The sequence below is a fragment of the Oncorhynchus kisutch genome, linkage group LG10, assembly GCF_002021735.2.
Source record: "Oncorhynchus kisutch isolate 150728-3 linkage group LG10, Okis_V2, whole genome shotgun sequence".
Lineage (NCBI taxonomy): Eukaryota > Metazoa > Chordata > Actinopteri > Salmoniformes > Salmonidae > Oncorhynchus > Oncorhynchus kisutch.
In genome coordinates, this window is record NC_034183.2 from 65,229,158 (window position 1) to 65,247,403 (window position 18,246).

Below are 18,246 nucleotides of genomic sequence, written 5' to 3' on the forward strand. Positions count from 1 at the left end.
GCACACTTATCTGGGACTTGAGATTTAAACCACAGACTATCTCCTCTGAGGTCTCAAACACTCCAGATAAAAACCCCTCCAAGCGGTAACACAATCACAACAAGAGAGATTATCACCCCAACACACTGGCACCATTGTAGAATTAGAGGGGATGATGGCTGTTGAGAGAGACATCATCCATAAACAGGGATTGGATTAGCACTGAAAACAGATTGAGTTTGAATGAGAGCCAGAGTGAGTTTGGCTGTGGGAGTCAGAAGAGGTCAGGTCAGAAGAGAGAGAGGGGTGAGAGGGGCGTGGGGAAGAGAAACAGAGTGACAGATCGCCCGCCTGTTTAAGTACCCTGCTAAATTCATACATTGCAGCTGTATTCAAACTGAGACAGAGAGGGAAGGAGGGAGAGAGGGGGACGGAGAGACATGGACGACCCAGTCGGTCTTGAGAGGGGGGTGTGTTTCTCCGCCCCTCATTTTCCACCTCATTGCCCGGGACAGTGGAGGACAGAGATCCCTTTTCACCTCACAGACACCTGCTGACGGGGAGGGTGTCTGCTCACTCAGTTAACACACTGCATAAACCATCCTACAGAACTGATAAACACTTTATCACTCAGAACTAAGTCAACCAACTAAGTGCTTTTGACACATTTCTGGCAAATGAGTGGTGTTTTACACTTAACTTTATTAGTTTACAACAATAACTACGGTGTAAACAGCAAGAGCATCAAAACTCACATACCATCTGACAAGACAATATTTGAATGAACCTTTATTTCAACAGGAAGTCATTAAGATCCAGGCCTCTTTTCCAAATGAGCGCTGCAGAATACATAAAATACCATTATTAAAATACCAAATGCAATCAATAAATAGTAATACAATCAAACAGTTACCAACAGTTTCCCCACTTCAAATACATACTTGTATTTTAGGTTTCCGGTAAATCTTTCATTGTTCACAATTCGATCTCCCTCTTATACGTACTAGCATTTCCATGTCTAAAACTTCATATGGAACTGAGATGAGGGAGAGGGCATGGACCAGTCACGCATTAAGATTCATGGCAGTGTTAGGATGAATAGTTTGGGAGGGTAGTGGAGGGTTAACAGAATTGGGGAGGGGGGGGGGGGGTGTCACACGGTCTGGTGGGAACATATGACTAGTAAACAACATCTGAAAAAGAGTCAATTTCACCAGTAATTGATTGTTTTTGTACCCTTTATTTGGTAAGATTCAGCAATTTCAGATAAGTGAAAATATTGTTATGACATAATACCAGTAGTTAAAAACCTTAAACATTATAGTACTGCATGTATAACACTCTATAGGTAGGCATTTTATAGTACTTGTAATACTCTGTCAGTAAGATTATTCTTCATTTTATATTTAGTATTACTTAGAGTGAGAAGGACAGCAATAGAGAGGAGAGCATGGATAGAAGGAACAACAGGGTGGAAATAATGCAGACCACAATGATACACCATTAAAAAAAAAAGGGACAAATGGGCTGAGATGAAGACAGGGATAAAACAATTTAACAGACAATTTTAAAATGGAAGCATTTCACAAAGAAGAATTTAGAACAAAAAAATGAAAAAAATATATTCTCACGAGACAGGTACACAAATGGAAATATAAATGACTGGACATGACTTGGATTCACACAAAATACTTAGGGAAAACAAAATAAATGTATTGTGGTATTTATATAAAGACAAAGCACTACATATGTAGACCATTTCAATATTTTGGGCTAGTTACATTGATGAAAAAACAACCTATCACCGTTCACTCTAATGCCCAGTCTGTCAGAGATGGTAACAGTCTGCAACCCTCATGTACTACAGTACATTATCAAACACTCTCGCCTATGCCCCATATCATCAAATATACAATAAATGGCCAGTTTATTAGGTACACCACCCCATTCACAAAAATGGTTAGCTCCTACAGGCAGTGAGTGTCATGGCCTATATAAAGCAGGCAGTTCCATTGAATGTTAGAATGGGCAAAACAAGTGCCCCAAGCGACTTTGAGTGCGGTATGATCATTGGTGCCAGGCGCTCAGAAACAACCACCCTCCTGGGCTTTTCACGCACGACAGTGTCTAGGGTTTATCGAGAATGGTGTGACAAACAAAAGCGGCAGTTCTGTGGGCGAAAATGAATGGCAAGAATCATGCAAGCTAACAGGCAAATAACGGCGCAATACAACAGTGGTGTGCAGAACGCCATCTTGAACCGCTGAACTCTGTTCTTTTCATGGATGCGCTATTGCAGCAGACGAGCACACCGGGTTCCATTCCTATCAGCTAAAAACGAAGTGGCTCCAGTGGGCACGCAATCACCAACACTGGACAATTGAGAAGTGGAAAAACATTGCCGGGCCCGACAAATCACGATTCCTGTTGCATCATGCTGACGACAGAGTCAGGATTTGGTGTAAGCAGCGTGAGTCCATGGACCCATCCTGCCTGGTGTCAACGGTACAGACTGGTGGCAGGTAAAGTAATGGCATGGGGAATGTTTTCCTTCGCCCATGTTAGGTCCCTTGATATCAATTGAGCAACGTGTCCATGTCCCGAAGAATTCAAGCTGTTCTGGAGGAAAAAAGGTGTCCGACCCAGTACCTAGATGGGTGTACCTAAAAAATAAAAACAAATAACTGGCCATTGAGAGTATATATTCCTATATGGAACACCTCATATCGGTTAATGGCTTTCTCTCCTCATGTCAATCACCCTGTCCTTCAGAGTTACGGGTAGGTAGGGCGAGGGCGTGCTGCTGCAGCAGCAGTGCTGTTACTTGACTGGCTCGTTTCAGTAGCTGCTGCCTGTGATCGTTTGAGAATCTACTGCATCTCATGTGACTCTGATTCTGGGCTTGTCTCGTCATCGGGGCTGGGAGGAACGTACAGACCAATGACCTCCTGCACCTTCACCGGCAGCTCCTGAGAGACAGAAGGAATGGAGAGAGGAGAAGAGTTTAGATCAGTTAGATGACAATACACAATATGTTAAATAGATCATGTCCAAATGAATGTATCCTCCTCTAAGATATTTCCTACTTTGCAGCAGGCCAACTGTAGGTAGTTAGCTTCTGCTCCTCGTAGGACTGTCTGCAGATCCAGCTTCATGGTCAGTTCATTGATGTGCTGCACATAGACAAACAGTCATTAGTACTGTACACACAAACAAAAAGACAACATCATTAAGAAAAATAACTTCAAACACATTTCCAACAAACCTTCAAAATAGTGTTGAAGTCGTGGTCAGAGCCGATGAACTCCCCCCTCTGTGATTCCAGAATGGAAGCGGCCATCAGCAGATGGAAGTTTTCACAGGGCAGACGAGTCCAAAGAACCTAGCACAGAACAGTGCGCTCACTGTGTGTTTACTTACATATATTGTAAAACTAAGGTTTTTTTCCATATAGTGTGTAGAGCCTAAGCTACATGGGAGTGTTTCTAATTAGTAGTATCCACCCACTCACCTCCCAAAGGGAAAGGATGTCCTCGAAGGAGAACTCTCTCTTAAACCATATCAGTAACCAACGGAAACAGAAGCACAGAGAGCCACTGTCCTGGGAGTCTGAAAGAGACAACATAACAATGTGAAGAATTTACTATGTCAACGGATTACGCATCCAGGTAGTTACATAACACACCTTGAGTTAAGGTCAAATATAATCAATTGGCTGATTAGAGAATTGACTGCATGATGAATGTCTACCTCACTGAGTAATAACACATTTGAGTTATGGTGAAGTGTGAGAGAAACACAGTAACTGAGTGATAGTCATCGTTTACCCAGGTAGTCAAGGAGCTCAGGGTCCAGAGCCTTCATCAGCAGGCTGAGCTGAAGGAGCTGTTGCTTCATGGCCTCCTGAGACTCCTCAAAGTTCTGGTGCTGAGGGCCCGAGAGAGAGAGAACATTAAAATAGTGTATAATGCTATGTTTTAACACTCTTATGTGGTAATATAGGAGTATTTAACAAGAGAGTAAGGTGCTTACCACCATCTCCATAAAACCTGTCAGACACCAGAAGGACTCCACTTCGTTCTGAGTGACAAAAAGGAGAGGAGCCAAGAGGTCACTCATCCCCTGGACATAGCCTGCAGGGAGAGAAACAACAGGAACCACAAGGAGAGAGGAGAGTCAGGTGTGAGATATTGATAATAAATACAGTTGAAATGTGATACAATGGCTTTGAACTTTCAAGTGTAAGGACAAGGGGAGTGGCTTACCCAGATCAAAGTTGAACATGCAGTATGTCATCAGCACGTCATTGAGAAGAGCCAGGCCTGGGTTGTCGTTGCCAGAGAAGAAGGTGTTGTGTCTGTCCGTCCGACTCACGTCCCTTTCTGTCCAATCAAAACAACATGAACAGATAAGTAACAAATCATAAAATGTGTCAACCAATGAGGCGTGAGATCATGTTTAACAGACAGCAACACCAACCTATCAGGCTGCGGTATCCTCTGAGGAGGGAGTTCCTCATCTCCTGCTCTTCACTGACTGACTTCCACTGAACCTTCATTCTGAAATACTCATCTCTGAAGACAGAAAAACACAGAGGGGTTGAGGAGATGAATTTACTCACTCCCGTTTAGACAACAGTCCCAGTCTGTGATAAGAGAGCCATAACAAGCGAGGGAGATAATAAGAAACTAACGTTTTCATCCTCAGAATGTCCTCCCTCTCTTTCACAGTACTATTCCAGGGATAGAAACCCAGCAGAAACTTCCACACATCCTTCCTCAGGGATGGTGTGATACCCTAGGAGAGGGAAAGGAAGGATGGTTTGAATGACAAGGTGCAGACACTGTACAGCAAAACCCATTTGGAGGGAAGATGGTGTCAGAGAGGAATTATACTGTACGGTCTTACCCCCCTGAAGACCAGCTCTTTGATTTGCTGTGGGTCCTTCACACGCCCCTCTGGGTCCAGGAACTCCTCCCATTTGTCGAGAGGCTGTCCCCTGGTTACGTCTGGTTTAGGGCCAAGCTCCACCCCCTGGTACCACCAAAAAGAAAACTCTCACCATTGATATCGCCATCCGTATGTTACAGCCAACGCCTGGACGATATCGCCATCCGTATGTTACAGCCAACGCCTGGACGATCTCGCCATCCGTATGTTACAGCCAACGCCTGGACGACATCGCCATCCGTATGTTACAGCCAACGCCTGGACGACATCGCCATCCGTATGTTACAGCCAACGCCTGGACGACGTCGCCATCCGTATGTTACAGCCAACGCCTGGACGATCTCGCCATCCGTATGTTACAGCCAACGCCTGGACGATATCGCCATCCGCATGTTAGAGCCAACGCCTGGACGACATCGCCATCCGCATGTTAGAGCCAACGCCTGGACGACGTCGCCATCCGTATGTTAGAGCCAACGCCTGGACGACATCGCCATCCGTATGTTAGAGCCAACGCCTGGACGACATCGCCATCCGTATGTTACAGCCAACGCCTGGACGATCTCGCCATCCGTATGTTACAGCCAACGCCTGGACGATCTCGCCATCCGTATGTTAGAGCCAACGCCTGGACGACATCGCCATCCGTATGTTAGAGCCAACGCCTGGACGACGTCGCCATCCGTATATTACAGCCAACGCCTGGACGATCTCGCCATCCGTATGTTAGAGCCAACGCCTGGACGACATCGCCATCCGTATGTTACAGCCAACGCCTGGATGACGTCGCCATCCGTATGTTACAGCCAACGCCTGGACGACATCGCCATCCGTATGTTACAGCCAACGTCTGGATGACGTCGCCATCCGTATGTTACAGCCAACATCTGGATGACGTCGCCATCCGTATGTTACAGCCAACGCCTGGATGACGTCGCCATCCGTATGTTACAGCCAACGCCTGGACGATGTCGCCATCCGTATGTTACAGCCAACATCTGGATGATATAAAGTGAGGTCCTCTTCTCCATCTACTCCACAGATGTCAGGGCTAGTGATGAGTTTACATCTCCAACCCCATCCCCCCACTTACACAGGTGATGAGCTCAAAGCCTGGTTCGTCATCAGCTGAGGGGGGCCCATGGTGGTCCTGAGGGCCACGAGAGTGGAAGGGGGAATCTGGTGGTCGTAGAGCCCCTCTGAAGAAATTGGTGACCTTGGAGAATCCCCCAAAGGTGGTGGCATAAGGGTCCTGGATAAACCTCTGGAAACAAAGAGATTAATATAATTATAAACACTCACATTGCTATTCTTTGAGAAGGTGTACACACAAAACAGAAGACTTACAGAGACGAGGTCGGAGCTTCCATCGTCAAAGAGGTGCAGCTCATCAAAGGACTGAGAGAGAGCCCCAGAGTCATGGGGATACGCTAGGAAGAGACGACCATCTACAGGTGATCTAAAACAACAGAAAAACACAGTCAGGCAGATAGTAAGAGACACAGACAGCGACAGAGAAGATATAGAAGCTCAGAATAGAAGAAAACGCTAGCAAGACAGAGAGAAAGTATGAAAAAGACACTTCAAAATGTATGTAGAAAGGGGGTTGGGTACAACAGCTGCTAAACTCTACTGTTCAGAGTCAAGTTATATGCCAGTGAAATGCCTTGAATTCCTCTGAGGCATTGATCTGAGAGAGAGGGAGAGCTGGCTGTCTGCTGCTACTCACGGGGCCAGGATGATGTAATGCTGCAGGGCCCTCAACAGCTCCCTGGTGCCCCCCCTATGGAAGTGCAAAGGAGGGAGAGGGTGGCCACCCCTGCTAGTAAAAACCAGGAAGTTACGGCCCAGGGAGAAACGGGACCGTCGCAGAGAGTACAGCTCCGACAGAGGCAGGGAGAACGACCACTGGCCTGAGAACAGAGGGGGAGACATCAACATCAAAAATAGCACTATACACTTGCTGCAAACACACTTGTGAGTATAGCCTAGTATGAGAACTACAAACGCAGAAGGCAAGTTATAAAAGTCTACGTACTTGTCTCTTTGACAGGGGGGTGCTCTCTGACTCGGTCTCTCTTCACTGTGCTGATGACTGCCCAGTCTGGCTCGTAGCCAGGGTCAAAGTTGGTGTCCTCCACCCCTCCTTCTCCATCCTAACAGGAAGACAGGCCGTATATAAAGAACATGAAGAAAACAGAGTGATGTGTGTCACTAGTGTATTAAACAAGCGCTCACCTTTTTAGTGTAGAATACAGCAGCCGTATTGCGGCCCTCGTCCTCTAGTGCGCTCCACTCCAAAGCTGGCTCCCCACCCTGTAAACATAGACAAACACCGTAGTCTAGTCCAGAATAACATGTGATAGCCTAACACTAAGAAGAAAGGACATACTGTATATGATCTATAGGCCTGTGTGTTTGACTAAAGGAAGCAAAACAAAGTTACTGATGACAAAGACTTCCACCACAGGGATGAGTACACTTTGAATATGACCAGAATTGGTTTTTGATCAACCAATAGTCATATTTTTATTTTATTTGTACTTTTTACCCCTTTTTCGTGATATACACTTGGTAGTTACAGTCTTGTCCTGTCGCTGTAACTCCCGTACGGACTCGGGAGAGGCGAAGGTCGAGAGCCATGCATCCTCCGAAACATGACCCTGCCAAGCCGCACTGCTTCTTGACACACTGCTCGCTTAACCCAGAAGCCAGCCTCACCAACGTGTCGGAGGAAACACCGTCCAGCTGGAGACAGATGTCAACGCGCATGTGCCTGGCCGGTCACAAGGAGTCACTAGAGCGCGATAGGACAAGGACATCCCAGCCAGCCAAACCCTCCCCTAACCCAGACGACACTGGGCCAATTGTGCACCGCCTCATGGGTCTCCCGGTCACGGTAGGCTGCGACACAGCCTGGGATCGAACCCGGGTCTGCAGTGACGCCACTAGCACTGCAGTGCCTTAGATCGCTGTGCCACTCGGGGAGGCAATATTTTCATATACCGTGAGCTCCAAAAGTATTGGGACAGTGACAATTTGCTGTTGTTTTGGCTTTCTACTCCAGCACTTTGGACATGAAATTATACAATGATGAGTTAGAAAGTTATCATACCCCCAAGACATGCTAACCTCTCACCATTACAGTAACAGGAGATGTTAGCATTTTTGAGGGGATATGACATTTATGCCTCTAACTTTCTCACAAAGGATTATCCTTGATCATAGTAGCATCCACAATAATGTGAGGTGTTTAGAAACATATTGTATTCTTATTTACAATAAAAGTGACTCCAAAATGACAAAATACATTATTTACCATTAATTTCTATTGGGCACAAAATCTGAATCTAATCTGAAACACAACCCAAACAAACAGCAAATGCATCCAATAAATGTGTAGGTTCACACGCTTAATTTAATGATTGCATGCTAAGAATATGGGACCAAATACTAAAATGTTGACTACTTTAATACACATAAGTGAATTTGTCCCAATACTTTTGATCCCCTAAAGAAAAGTGCTGTAACTCCAAAGCAGGTGAAAATACCCTAAAATTAAAGCTGACAGTCTGCACCTTAACCTCATATTCAATGTATCATTTCAAATCCAAAGAGCTGGAGTACAGAGCCAAAACAACAATAAATGTGTCACTGTCCCAATACTTTTGGATGGGTGGGTATAATTTGTGGAAGGTTCCAACAGGAATCTGTCCCAAAAACATTGTAAATAAAGTTGCCAACAAACAATGCATACAAAGTTGTATAGTGACAGAATAAGAGCCCACTCCCTACCCGGTATATTTCAATAAGTTTTTCACGTTTTTTACAAAAAAAGTCTGTCCTCACTCTGGTAGTCTCGGGACAAGCATTAAGAATAAGCTATGTGGTGAGCTGATGCCTATTCGGCAGATAGTTAGCTAGGTGAATTGATCATGCTACTTTGTATGCATTGTTTGTTGGCAACCTCCTTGTACTTTACTTCGTTTTTGGACAGATTCCTTTTGCAACGTTACACAAATTATACCCACCCCTTTTGGAGCTCACTGTAAATATGGTGTCTATGGGAGAAGCACAACTTACCCGTTCCACTATACGGATGAATCCTGGGATTGTGGTGTCCTGGTTGCTCCTCTTGGCATTGGTGTGAAGGTAAACCCCCTCCTTCTCAAACACCAGCTATGTGACAAAACAACATATGCTATTAATAGAATATAATTTGCAGTGAAAACTAAATGGCAAAATGTCATGTCATGGATTCCAGTGCAATGAATCAGAAAGTGTGATCGAGTGGGAATAGGGTGGTGAATGACAATCATATGACATCCTAAAGAGGATGAGTTAGCTGACTTTACTGTAGCCTACAAAATAGAGTCACATGAACTCTGAGTCACTCGCACAGTGATTCCACCTGTGTGCATGCCAGGGGTTTCTCCCAGGTAGTGCCTGGTACTGGTACTCCCTGTCTATAGCTCCATTCCTGTGCATTTTATTCCTCGTGTTACCATTTTTTTTTTTTTAACTCGGCATTGTTGGAATTTATTGAACAAGTAATATATCACAGCAGCAAATATCAATTGAATCTGGAAATAATTATGAAGCTAGCTTGTTTGTTTGTTGTTATAACGTTAGCTAGCTAACTGTTACTGTAGTTACGTCAGCATCCTCATATCACACGACTTTGTTGTGAAGGTGATAGTCTAGCTACAATGGTGATAACCGAGTTTGTTTAGTTGGCGGCCTTTTAATACAGACCGAATCAATCAGACGAAGACGAAATCTAAACTTCAATGTCAACACATTGCGCTTACCTTGTGACTAGTCTCAGCCTTTGGCTCCATTTTTCTTCCACTAGCCTTTTTTTTCTTCTTCAAAACAAATGTCGTCAGAAGACTTCCGCTTTCATAGACTGCACCGTCTACGTTATACGTCAGTCAGGAACATCAACCAATCATAGGTGGTGGCACGTCTAAATTGGAATAGATGCCGCGTTCAAAACAACGGGGAACTCAGAACTGGGAAATCGGAAATCTCCGACTTCCGAGCTTTCAAATCAACAGGGAACTCGGAAAAAACGAGCTCCGACTCGATTAGAACAGTTATCCAACTCGGAATTCCAACTCGGGAAGTCGGGCCTCTTTCCAGAGCTCCGACTTTCCGACATGAAGATCACCGATGTCAGGATTTTACGTATTTTCCCAGTTGTTTTTAACGTGGCAAGAGTACCACTGTATAAATCATAATACCCATAAACCCTAGTGTTCAAAGCGGGAAATTGTTCCAATCTGTTTTTCCACCATTGATAAATCACCTTAAAACAAGGCCTGTATTTAATTTAGGATTACTCTGGTGTGACGTTTTGATAACTGTGTGAATCTCTCTAGGACAAGGTGATTTATCAATATTTTCGCCTGTCTTTACCCCCCAAAAAGGAAACGCTAATGAGGCTATTATAAAGAACTACAAATGCCATGATGATCTGGATGAGACTGCTGAAATGAGGCAAAGGTAAGAATCTCTGGATTAACTATCTAAATGTAGTAATGAATAAATTGGCTAAATTTCTTTAAATGGACAATTCTGTTTTAAATTGACACAATACCTGTTAACAAGGGTGTCAGCTAGCGATGATGTTCAGGAGCTTTCAGGGATTTGTAGTTTTGCATGATGTCCACCTTGATGGTAATTAGAATTTTCGAATCTGTGAGTAAATAGAGCCGAATATACTAATAAACACTTGTCCGAGATTTACATGATTATCAAAACGTCGGAGTGGCATTGACTAGAATTTATTTCTTTGTTTTTTTTCTTTAACCTTTTATTGAACTAGGCAAGTCAGTTAAAAACAAATTATTATTTACAATGACGGCCAAACCCGGACGACGCTTGGCCAATTGTGCACCGCCCTATGGGACTCCCAATCACAGCCGGTTGTGATACAGCCTGGATTTGAACCAGGCGTCTGTAGTGACACCTCAAGCACGGAGATGCAGTGCCTTAAACTGCTGGAATACAGTATATACATATGAAATTAATAAAACAGCATGTAAAAATTATTAAAGTGACCAGGGTTCCATTATTAAAGAGGCGTGTGATTCCTTGTACATAGAGCAGCAGCCTCTAAGGTGCAGGGTACTGGGTGGAGGCAAGCTATTGATGGCTATCTCTATGGGGGTGCCACAGGGTTCAATTCTCGGGCCGACTCTTTTCTCTGTGTATATCAATGATGTTGCTCTTGCTGCGGGCGATTCCCTGATCCACCTCTACGCAGACGACACCATTCTATATACTTTCGGCCCGTCTTTGGACACTGTGCTATCTAACCTCCAAACAAGCTTCAATGCCATACAACACTCCTTCCGTGGCCTCCAACTGCTCTTAAACGCTAGTAAAACCAAATGCATGCTTTTCAACCGGTCGCTGCCTGCACCTGCATGCCCGACTAGCATCACCACCCTGGATGGTTCCGACCTAGAATATGTGGACGTCTATAAGTACCTAGGTGTCTGGCTAGACTGCAAACTCTCCTTCCAGACTCATATCAAACATCTCCAATCGAAAATCAAATCAAGAGTCGGCTTTCTATTCCGCAACAAAGCCTCCTTCACTCAAGCCGCCAAGCTTACCCTAGTAAAACTGACTATCCTACCGATCCTCGACTTCGGCGATGTCATCTACAAAATGGCTTCCAACACTCTACTCAGCAAACTGGATGCAGTCTATCACAGTGCCATCCGTTTTGTCACTAAAGCACCTTATACTACCCACCACTGCGACTTGTATGCTCTAGTCGGCTGGCCCTCGCTACATATTCGTCGCCAGACCCACTGGCTCCAGGTCATCTACAAGTCTATGCTAGGTAAAGCTCCGCCTTATCTCAGCTCACTGGTCACGATGGCAACACCCATCCGTAGCACGCGCTCCAGCAGGTGTATCTCACTGATCATCCCTAAAGCCAACACCTCATTTGGCCGCCTTTCGTTCCAGTACTCTGCTGCCTGTGACTGGAACGAATTGCAAAAATCGCTGAAGTTGGAGACTTTTATCTCCCTCACCAACTTCAAACATCAGCTATCTGAGCAGCTAACCGATCGCTGCAGCTGTACATAGTCTATTGGTAAATAGCCCACCCTTTTCACCTACCTCATCCCCGTACTGTTTTTATTTATTTACTTTTCTGCTCTTCTGCACACCAATATCTCTACCTGTACATGACCATCTGATCTTTTATCACTCCAGTGTTAATCTGCAAAATTGTAATTATTTGCCTACCTCCTCATGCCTTTTGCACACATTGTATATAGACCCCCCCTTCGTTTTCTACTGTGTTATTGACTTGTTAATTGTTTACTCCATGTGTAACTCTTTGTTGTATGCTCACACTGCTATGCTTTATCTTGGCCAGGTCGCAGTTGCAAATGAGAACTTGTTCTCAACTAGCCTACCTGGTTAAATAAAGGTGAAATAAAAAATAAAAAATAAATATTTAACAGTCTATGGCCTTGAGATAGAAGCTGTTTTTCAGTCTCACAGTCCCAGCTTTGATGAACCTGTACTGACCTCGCCTTCTGGATGATAGCGGTTGAACAGGCCGTGGCTCGGGTGGTGGATGCCCCTGATGTCCTTTTTGGCCTTCCTGTACCATCGTGTTCTGTAGGTTTTCTGGAGGGCAGGCAGCGTGTCACTGGTGATGCGTTGGGCAGACCGCAGCACCCACTGGAGAACCCTGTAGTTGCAGCCGGTGCAGTTGCCATACCAGGCAGTTATACAGCCGACAAGATGCTCTCAAATGTGCTTCTGTAAAAGTTTGTGAGCGTCTTAGGAGCCTAGACAAATTTCTTCAGCCTCCTGAAGTTGAAGAGCTGCTGTTGCGTCTTCTTGGGTGGACCATTTCAGATTATCAGTGATGTGTACATCAAGTAACTTGAAGCTTTTCACCTTCTCCACTGCGGTCCTGTGTATGCGGGCGTGCTCCCTCTGCTTCTCCTGAAGTCCATGATCAACTCCTTTGTTTTGTTGATGTTGAGGGAGAGGTTATTTTCTTGTCACCACTCCGCCAGGGCCCTCACCTCCTCCCTGTAGGCTGTCTCCTTATTTTGGGTAATCAGGCCTACTACTGTTATGACACCTCCACTGTGGGGCTCTATTCTTACAATATTTGTCAGTTTCATGTAATTATGAAAATGGCAGTTTATTAGGCATCAGTGGTGGTAATGAAAATCCCAATGTGAATAGTGAAACACTTCTAACAAATGTATGAGTGACAGTGAGTATCCTGGTACTGCCACCAATGTAGCAAAGAACAGAAGGACAGAGAAAATTTAGACAGGGAGGCTGATGAAGGCGGCAAGTGGTTGTTGTTGTCTGTCTTCTCAAAGTTGCATCCCAGTTTTAGGACTCCTGAGTGGCACAGGGGGTCTAAGGCACTGCATCTCAGGGCTAGAGGTGTCATTACAAACTCTGGTTCGATTCCAGGCTGTATCACAACCGGTCGTGATTGGGAGTCCCATAGGGCGGTGCACAATTGGCCCAGCGTCATTAGGGTTTGGCCGGGGTAGGCTGTCATTGTAAATAAGAATTTGTTCTTATCTTGCCTAGTTAAATAAAAATGTAACGTTTTACTACTCTCCTCTCTTGTCCTTCATCTGCACTGCAAAATTAAAGACAGTTTAGGTGGGAATAATATAGAGATTGAAAAGCCTACCAGAAGCATTTGCTTCCATCATGTCAGATCAGTGAGGATGAAGTGAATTATACCAGTAGAAGAAACCATGACAAGCTATTGAGATGCAGCCTCGTCCAAGTGCGCGTCCAAATCAAGACGAGTACGAGCCCGCCCACAGTCACGTGTAAAAACGTGCGTCTCGTCTAGCGTCTCTAAACAGCAACGTCGGAGTCTAGGGGAGACTATTCTTGAGAGATAAAGAAACGGTTAGAACTAGAAAAACGCTTGCAACAGACGAAATAAGGAACTGAATGTGTAAGCTGACTTCTGTTCTTGCTGTTTATTTGTGTCTGTGTGTACTAGTGTCTCTGTAAAGGCGAGAAATGAAATGTGTTCATGTTGGGAGGAGAGTGCACAGGAGACCAGTTGGCTAGCATGTTAGCAAACAAACAAGCACAAACAATCGGCAGTCATGACATTTTCATTGAAGTGCTTTCCTGGTAGTAATAATTACAGGAATGACATTTAGAAACGAGCTGGGTAAGTCTAGAGCAGGCAGTCACCCCACAAGTTTTTGGCAGAGCCAGTTCGTATGCTAACGAATGCATGAGATTGTGGGGGGAGGAAGGGACGACGACGCTGAACTGCGACAGTTCGCGAGACGTAACGAAACGACAGGTGGACAATGTCTTCCCACGGTTAGCATAGGTCAATTTTGGAACATCCTCAAACTGCCACTGAGATATTGACCACTGAGATATTGACCATGAACTCGGACTTCTACAAGGCAGTCAGACGTCAGAAAAGTTACATGGAATTGAAATGTTTGTACAGTATTTGGATCATGTGAATTTTACAAATTCCATGCTTGAGTTGAGTGTAGTCTAATTTCATGAAGTTTCATCATGCATAATTTTATGAGATTATTATCTGAATTCTGGTTTAGTGATAATCTAAATAGTGCCTAGCTAGTGACATCAGCTAATATTGCTATAATGACTAACACTGCAAACTTTTTTTTGAGCAACTCAAGCTTTCTCCATTTTGTTTTTTCCAGGTAACACCAGCAACATTTTTATTTTATCTCTCCCCTAGTTCTCTCAGGCACACTGACATTAATAATATTAAACAATCACCTTGTGCCTCTGAAACCTGCTTTATAACAACTAAGGATAGTTTTATTCTTAGCTTAAACCAAACCAGCAATAGTAAAAGGATCCTAACGTTTCCTCAGATTAGCCAAAAGCAGATTCCAAAAACACATTAACACTACAGCCTACAATCCAGTGAGAAAAAAGGTACATTTATCACAAGACTTGTTAACAAAAATATATAGTATTTAATATTAAACTTCTGGCTGAGTCCTACAGGTGCCTGATTACACTAACCTAAACCATTTTAGCTATTGATCAATAAAAACAGTTACAAAGCATCTATACATTCCATAAAAGCTAGCCCTAATAAATTAAACACATCCAACAGTCATTTGGCAGTCCTGTTTACCCAGCATGGCCTCAATCACCCAATCATCTGACCCCGAGATCCCAGACAACCACAAAGAGAGCTGGCTGGCACTACTTGCCGCGGCAGAGGGATATTGTCAGAAGTCAGGCTGCGACCTGGCTCTTCTTACAGCCTGTAAGAAGTTCTGGCCATCTGTAGTGGAGGGAGATGAGAGGAAAAAGGAGAGTGGCTTGCCTGCCGGAGGCCGGAAGTGGGATTTCTCCTATCACGTGTGGGGTCAGGGGGCTTTGGCTGAGTCTTCGCGGCGCTACATGGACGACATTGCGGTGCTGCACTCCACATCTATGCTAACGGCACATAGATATACACGTCTGAGTGCAGGAGACGGAGGAGCTAAACTGGTAGTGGACATACCCTCTGACAGGGCGGTGAGTAGACTGACTGTCAGTCATTTTGTGCCATTCAATGTGGCTGTCATTCATAGTGCTGTGTGTGATCGTAAAGTTCTTAACTTCTCTTCCACAGGGCCTAACAGGTGAGTGTGGTGTGGGAACCATCAGCCCCAATACCACACTCTATTCGCAAAGCTACCCATCAATCTACCACTCAGGGGCTGTCATTGGCCAAGCTGCTGGGCAGCATGGGAATGGAGAGAGGGAGCGAGAGATGGCTGTGATGATAGAGGAGGCTGGACGAGGGAGAGACATTCCCGGAATTGGGGACTTAGAGGAAGAGTGTGAGGAAGAGGAGGACATGGACGAAAGGAGCCGTAATCTGAATGAGACTGCAGGTGAACATAGCTCTGTGGAACTATTATTATAATATTTGGTTTAATCTCCTGGTCTGAATGACTTCGTAAATATTAATCTCTCTCTGCTTCAGGAGTTTTTTCCATGGATGAGGACTCGCTGTCTCGTGACTGTGAACCATTCTTTGAGTCCGATGGAGAGGAGGAGAGCACTGATGGTGAGTGTGTGTGTGTGTGTGTGTGTGTGTGTAGTAATATTAGTTAATGATGATCTAATGCTCTTAATATGTGCCTCCTCTCTGCTCCAGGCTCGTTAAGTGAGGACTGTCCTCCTCCCCCCCGCAGCATGGCCATGGGGCAGTCATTCTCATCTCGACACCCCAACCCCATGAACATGGCCCGCTCCCTCCCCGTGTCTGTTCCTGTGTGGGGCTTCAAGGGCAACAGACCCCACCAGGGAGAAGGCCACAGTGGGGAACGGGTCAGTCAACCTTCGTTTAAAAACATACAGCTCACTTTCTCTCTGTCAATCAGTCATTCTGACACACATACCCACTAACTGTCTGTGTTGCAGGCTGGTGTAGCTGACCTGGATCATATTGCTGCCAGCATGAAGGCCCTGTTGGCCCCAGGAGCCAACGATGGAACAGAAATGTTTGGAGGACTACCTCGCCCTCGCCTCAACACGGGAGACTTCTCCCTCAAACACTGAGCCAAAGAAAGTGAGGGGATGAAGGAGTGAGAGAGAGAGTGTGTGGATGAAAGAGAGCTAATTGATTGGCTGGCAGGTGGAAAAGTATCCCAGTGTATTAGCTAATCACTAACCCCAAATTTGGTAGTAACAACAGTGAACCCAGAGAGGATTAACTGACATAGCATATGCTCGTATACACACTAAGATCATTTTCAACACATTACATTACACTACACCCATACACACTTAAACACTACAAGACAACTCGCTACACACAACTTCACTTCAAATGTGCTCATAGTGACCCACTGTACTGACCAACATGGACACTAACATATTGAAATGTTTTTAACTGACTTTGCCAAGTAGATTCAAGGAGGATGGGTCACCCTTATAGAAATGGTTGGCTCTAGGGGGCTTTTTAACATGAAGCCTGTAGCTTTTCAAATTGTGAGTGAAGGGCACCATGTCTCCATGAAACATGGCTTTTTGTACTTCTACCTTGCCAATGAATGACTGACTGGTAGAATGATAGTACGTGTACAATCTCTGATATTGACACTATTATAATAATAATGTCCTCCAAATGTGTTGACTGTGAGAGCGAGAGAAAGCGGAGGAGGCGAACAGAGATGTATCTATCATCTCCCAACTTTTCAAAAGCAGATAAATGTTTTAATTTGAGTACCTGTATGGTTTAAATTTAGGAGCAACATCTGTGAATCAGGCTGTTGGTTCTGACACTGAATATTATTTGGATGCAGTATAATGGCTGTCCTAGAGAGGGCAGTATCAGATTAAGAAATATCCTGAACAGAAATAAACACAACATGTAAAGTGTTGGTCCCATGTTAATGAGCTGAAATAAAAGGTCCCAAAATGTTCCATATGGCACAAAAAGCTTCTCTCATTTTGTGTACACATTTCTTTACATCCCTGTTAGTGATCATTTCTCCTTTACCAAGATAATCCATCCACAGGTGTGACATAACAAGATAATTAAACAGTAATATAATTTAACAGGTGCACATTGTGCTGGGGACAGTGAAAGGCAACTCTAAAATGTTTAGTTTTGTCACACAACACAATGCCACAGATGTCTCAAGTTGAGGGAGCATGCAATTGGCATGCTGACTGCAGGAATGTCCACCAGAGCTGTTGCCAGAATCGTCATTTCCCTACCATAAGCCGCCGCCAACATAATTTTAGAGAATTTGATACTACGTCCAACCGGCCTCACAACTGCAGAACACATGTAACCACGCCAGCCCATGAGCTCCACATCTGGCTCCTTCACCTGCGGGATCGTCGGAGACCGGCTACCCAGACAACTGATGAAACTGGCTTGCACAGCCAAATAAATTGTCAGAAACCGTCTCAGGGAAGCTCATCTGTGTGCTTGTCATTCTCACCCGGGTCTTGACCTGACTAAAGTAGATAAATGCTAACCTTCAACGGCCACTGGCACGCAGGAGAAGTATGCTCTTCACGGATGAATCCCGGTATCGAAGATGGCAGACAGTGTGTATGGCGTCGTGTGGGAATGAGCGTTGCCATGAGCTGATGGCAACGTTGTGAACAGAGTGCCTCATGGTGGGGTTATTGTATGGGCAGGAATAAGCTATGGACAACGAACACAATTGCATTTTATCTAGGGCAATTTGAAAACACAGAGATACTGTGATGAAACCCTGAGGTCCATTGTCGTGCCATTCATCCACAGCCATGTTTCAGCATGATAATGCA

General features: G+C 44.7%; 2 protein-coding genes across 3 annotated transcripts; one reads left to right on the forward strand and one right to left on the reverse strand.

Annotated features, from left to right (window-relative positions):
* Positions 1-1,199: 1,199 nt before the first annotated feature.
* Positions 1,200-9,869, reverse strand: LOC109883670 (TBC1 domain family member 17-like). Its single transcript, XM_031834739.1, has 17 exons — positions 9,741-9,869; positions 9,013-9,108; positions 7,168-7,245; positions 6,968-7,085; positions 6,659-6,842; positions 6,277-6,388; positions 6,023-6,193; positions 4,888-5,013; positions 4,673-4,776; positions 4,459-4,553; positions 4,245-4,361; positions 4,012-4,112; positions 3,807-3,906; positions 3,491-3,588; positions 3,245-3,361; positions 3,066-3,152; positions 1,200-2,948 (listed from the first exon to the last, which is right to left on the reverse strand). The coding sequence occupies exons 1-17, from the start codon at positions 9,768-9,770 to the stop codon at positions 2,850-2,852; spliced, it is 1,833 nt and encodes a 610-aa protein (XP_031690599.1). The 5' UTR covers positions 9,771-9,869; the 3' UTR covers positions 1,200-2,849.
* Positions 9,870-9,978: 109 nt separating this feature from the next.
* On the forward strand, positions 9,979-17,394 carry LOC109883675 (uncharacterized). Of its 2 annotated transcripts, none has more exons than XM_020475706.2 (6): positions 9,979-10,437; positions 14,652-15,486; positions 15,584-15,848; positions 15,941-16,024; positions 16,115-16,287; positions 16,381-17,394. In XM_020475706.2, the coding sequence occupies exons 2-6, from the start codon at positions 15,103-15,105 to the stop codon at positions 16,516-16,518; spliced, it is 1,044 nt and encodes a 347-aa protein (XP_020331295.1). In that variant the 5' UTR covers positions 9,979-10,437; positions 14,652-15,102; the 3' UTR covers positions 16,519-17,394. The 2 variants fall into 2 exon arrangements, with proteins under 2 accessions (XP_020331295.1, XP_020331293.1); XM_020475704.2 differs by lacking the exon at positions 9,979-10,437 and adding an exon at positions 13,748-13,909.
* The last annotated feature ends 852 nt before the right edge of the window (positions 17,395-18,246 follow it).

What these genes read in the sequence shown, in the direction of transcription:
- LOC109883670 (XM_031834739.1), bottom strand. Translation starts at nt 9,770, where the DNA reads ATGGAGCCAAAGGCTGAGACTAGTCACAAG. An exon ending in AGGCTGAGACTAGTCACAAG is followed by an intron (nt 9,109 to 9,740) that starts GTAAGCGCAATG and finishes TTTGTCACATAG; the next exon opens with CTGGTGTTTGAGAAGGAGGG. An exon ending in CTGTATTCTACACTAAAAAG is followed by an intron (nt 7,086 to 7,167) that starts GTGAGCGCTTGT and finishes TCTTCCTGTTAG; the next exon opens with GATGGAGAAGGAGGGGTGGA.
- LOC109883675 (XM_020475706.2), top strand. Translation starts at nt 15,103, where the DNA reads ATGGCCTCAATCACCCAATCATCTGACCCCGAGATCCCAGACAACCAC. An exon ending in TAATCTGAATGAGACTGCAG is followed by an intron (nt 15,849 to 15,940) that starts GTGAACATAGCT and finishes TCTCTGCTTCAG; the next exon opens with GAGTTTTTTCCATGGATGAG. An exon ending in AGAGGAGGAGAGCACTGATG is followed by an intron (nt 16,025 to 16,114) that starts GTGAGTGTGTGT and finishes TCTCTGCTCCAG; the next exon opens with GCTCGTTAAGTGAGGACTGT.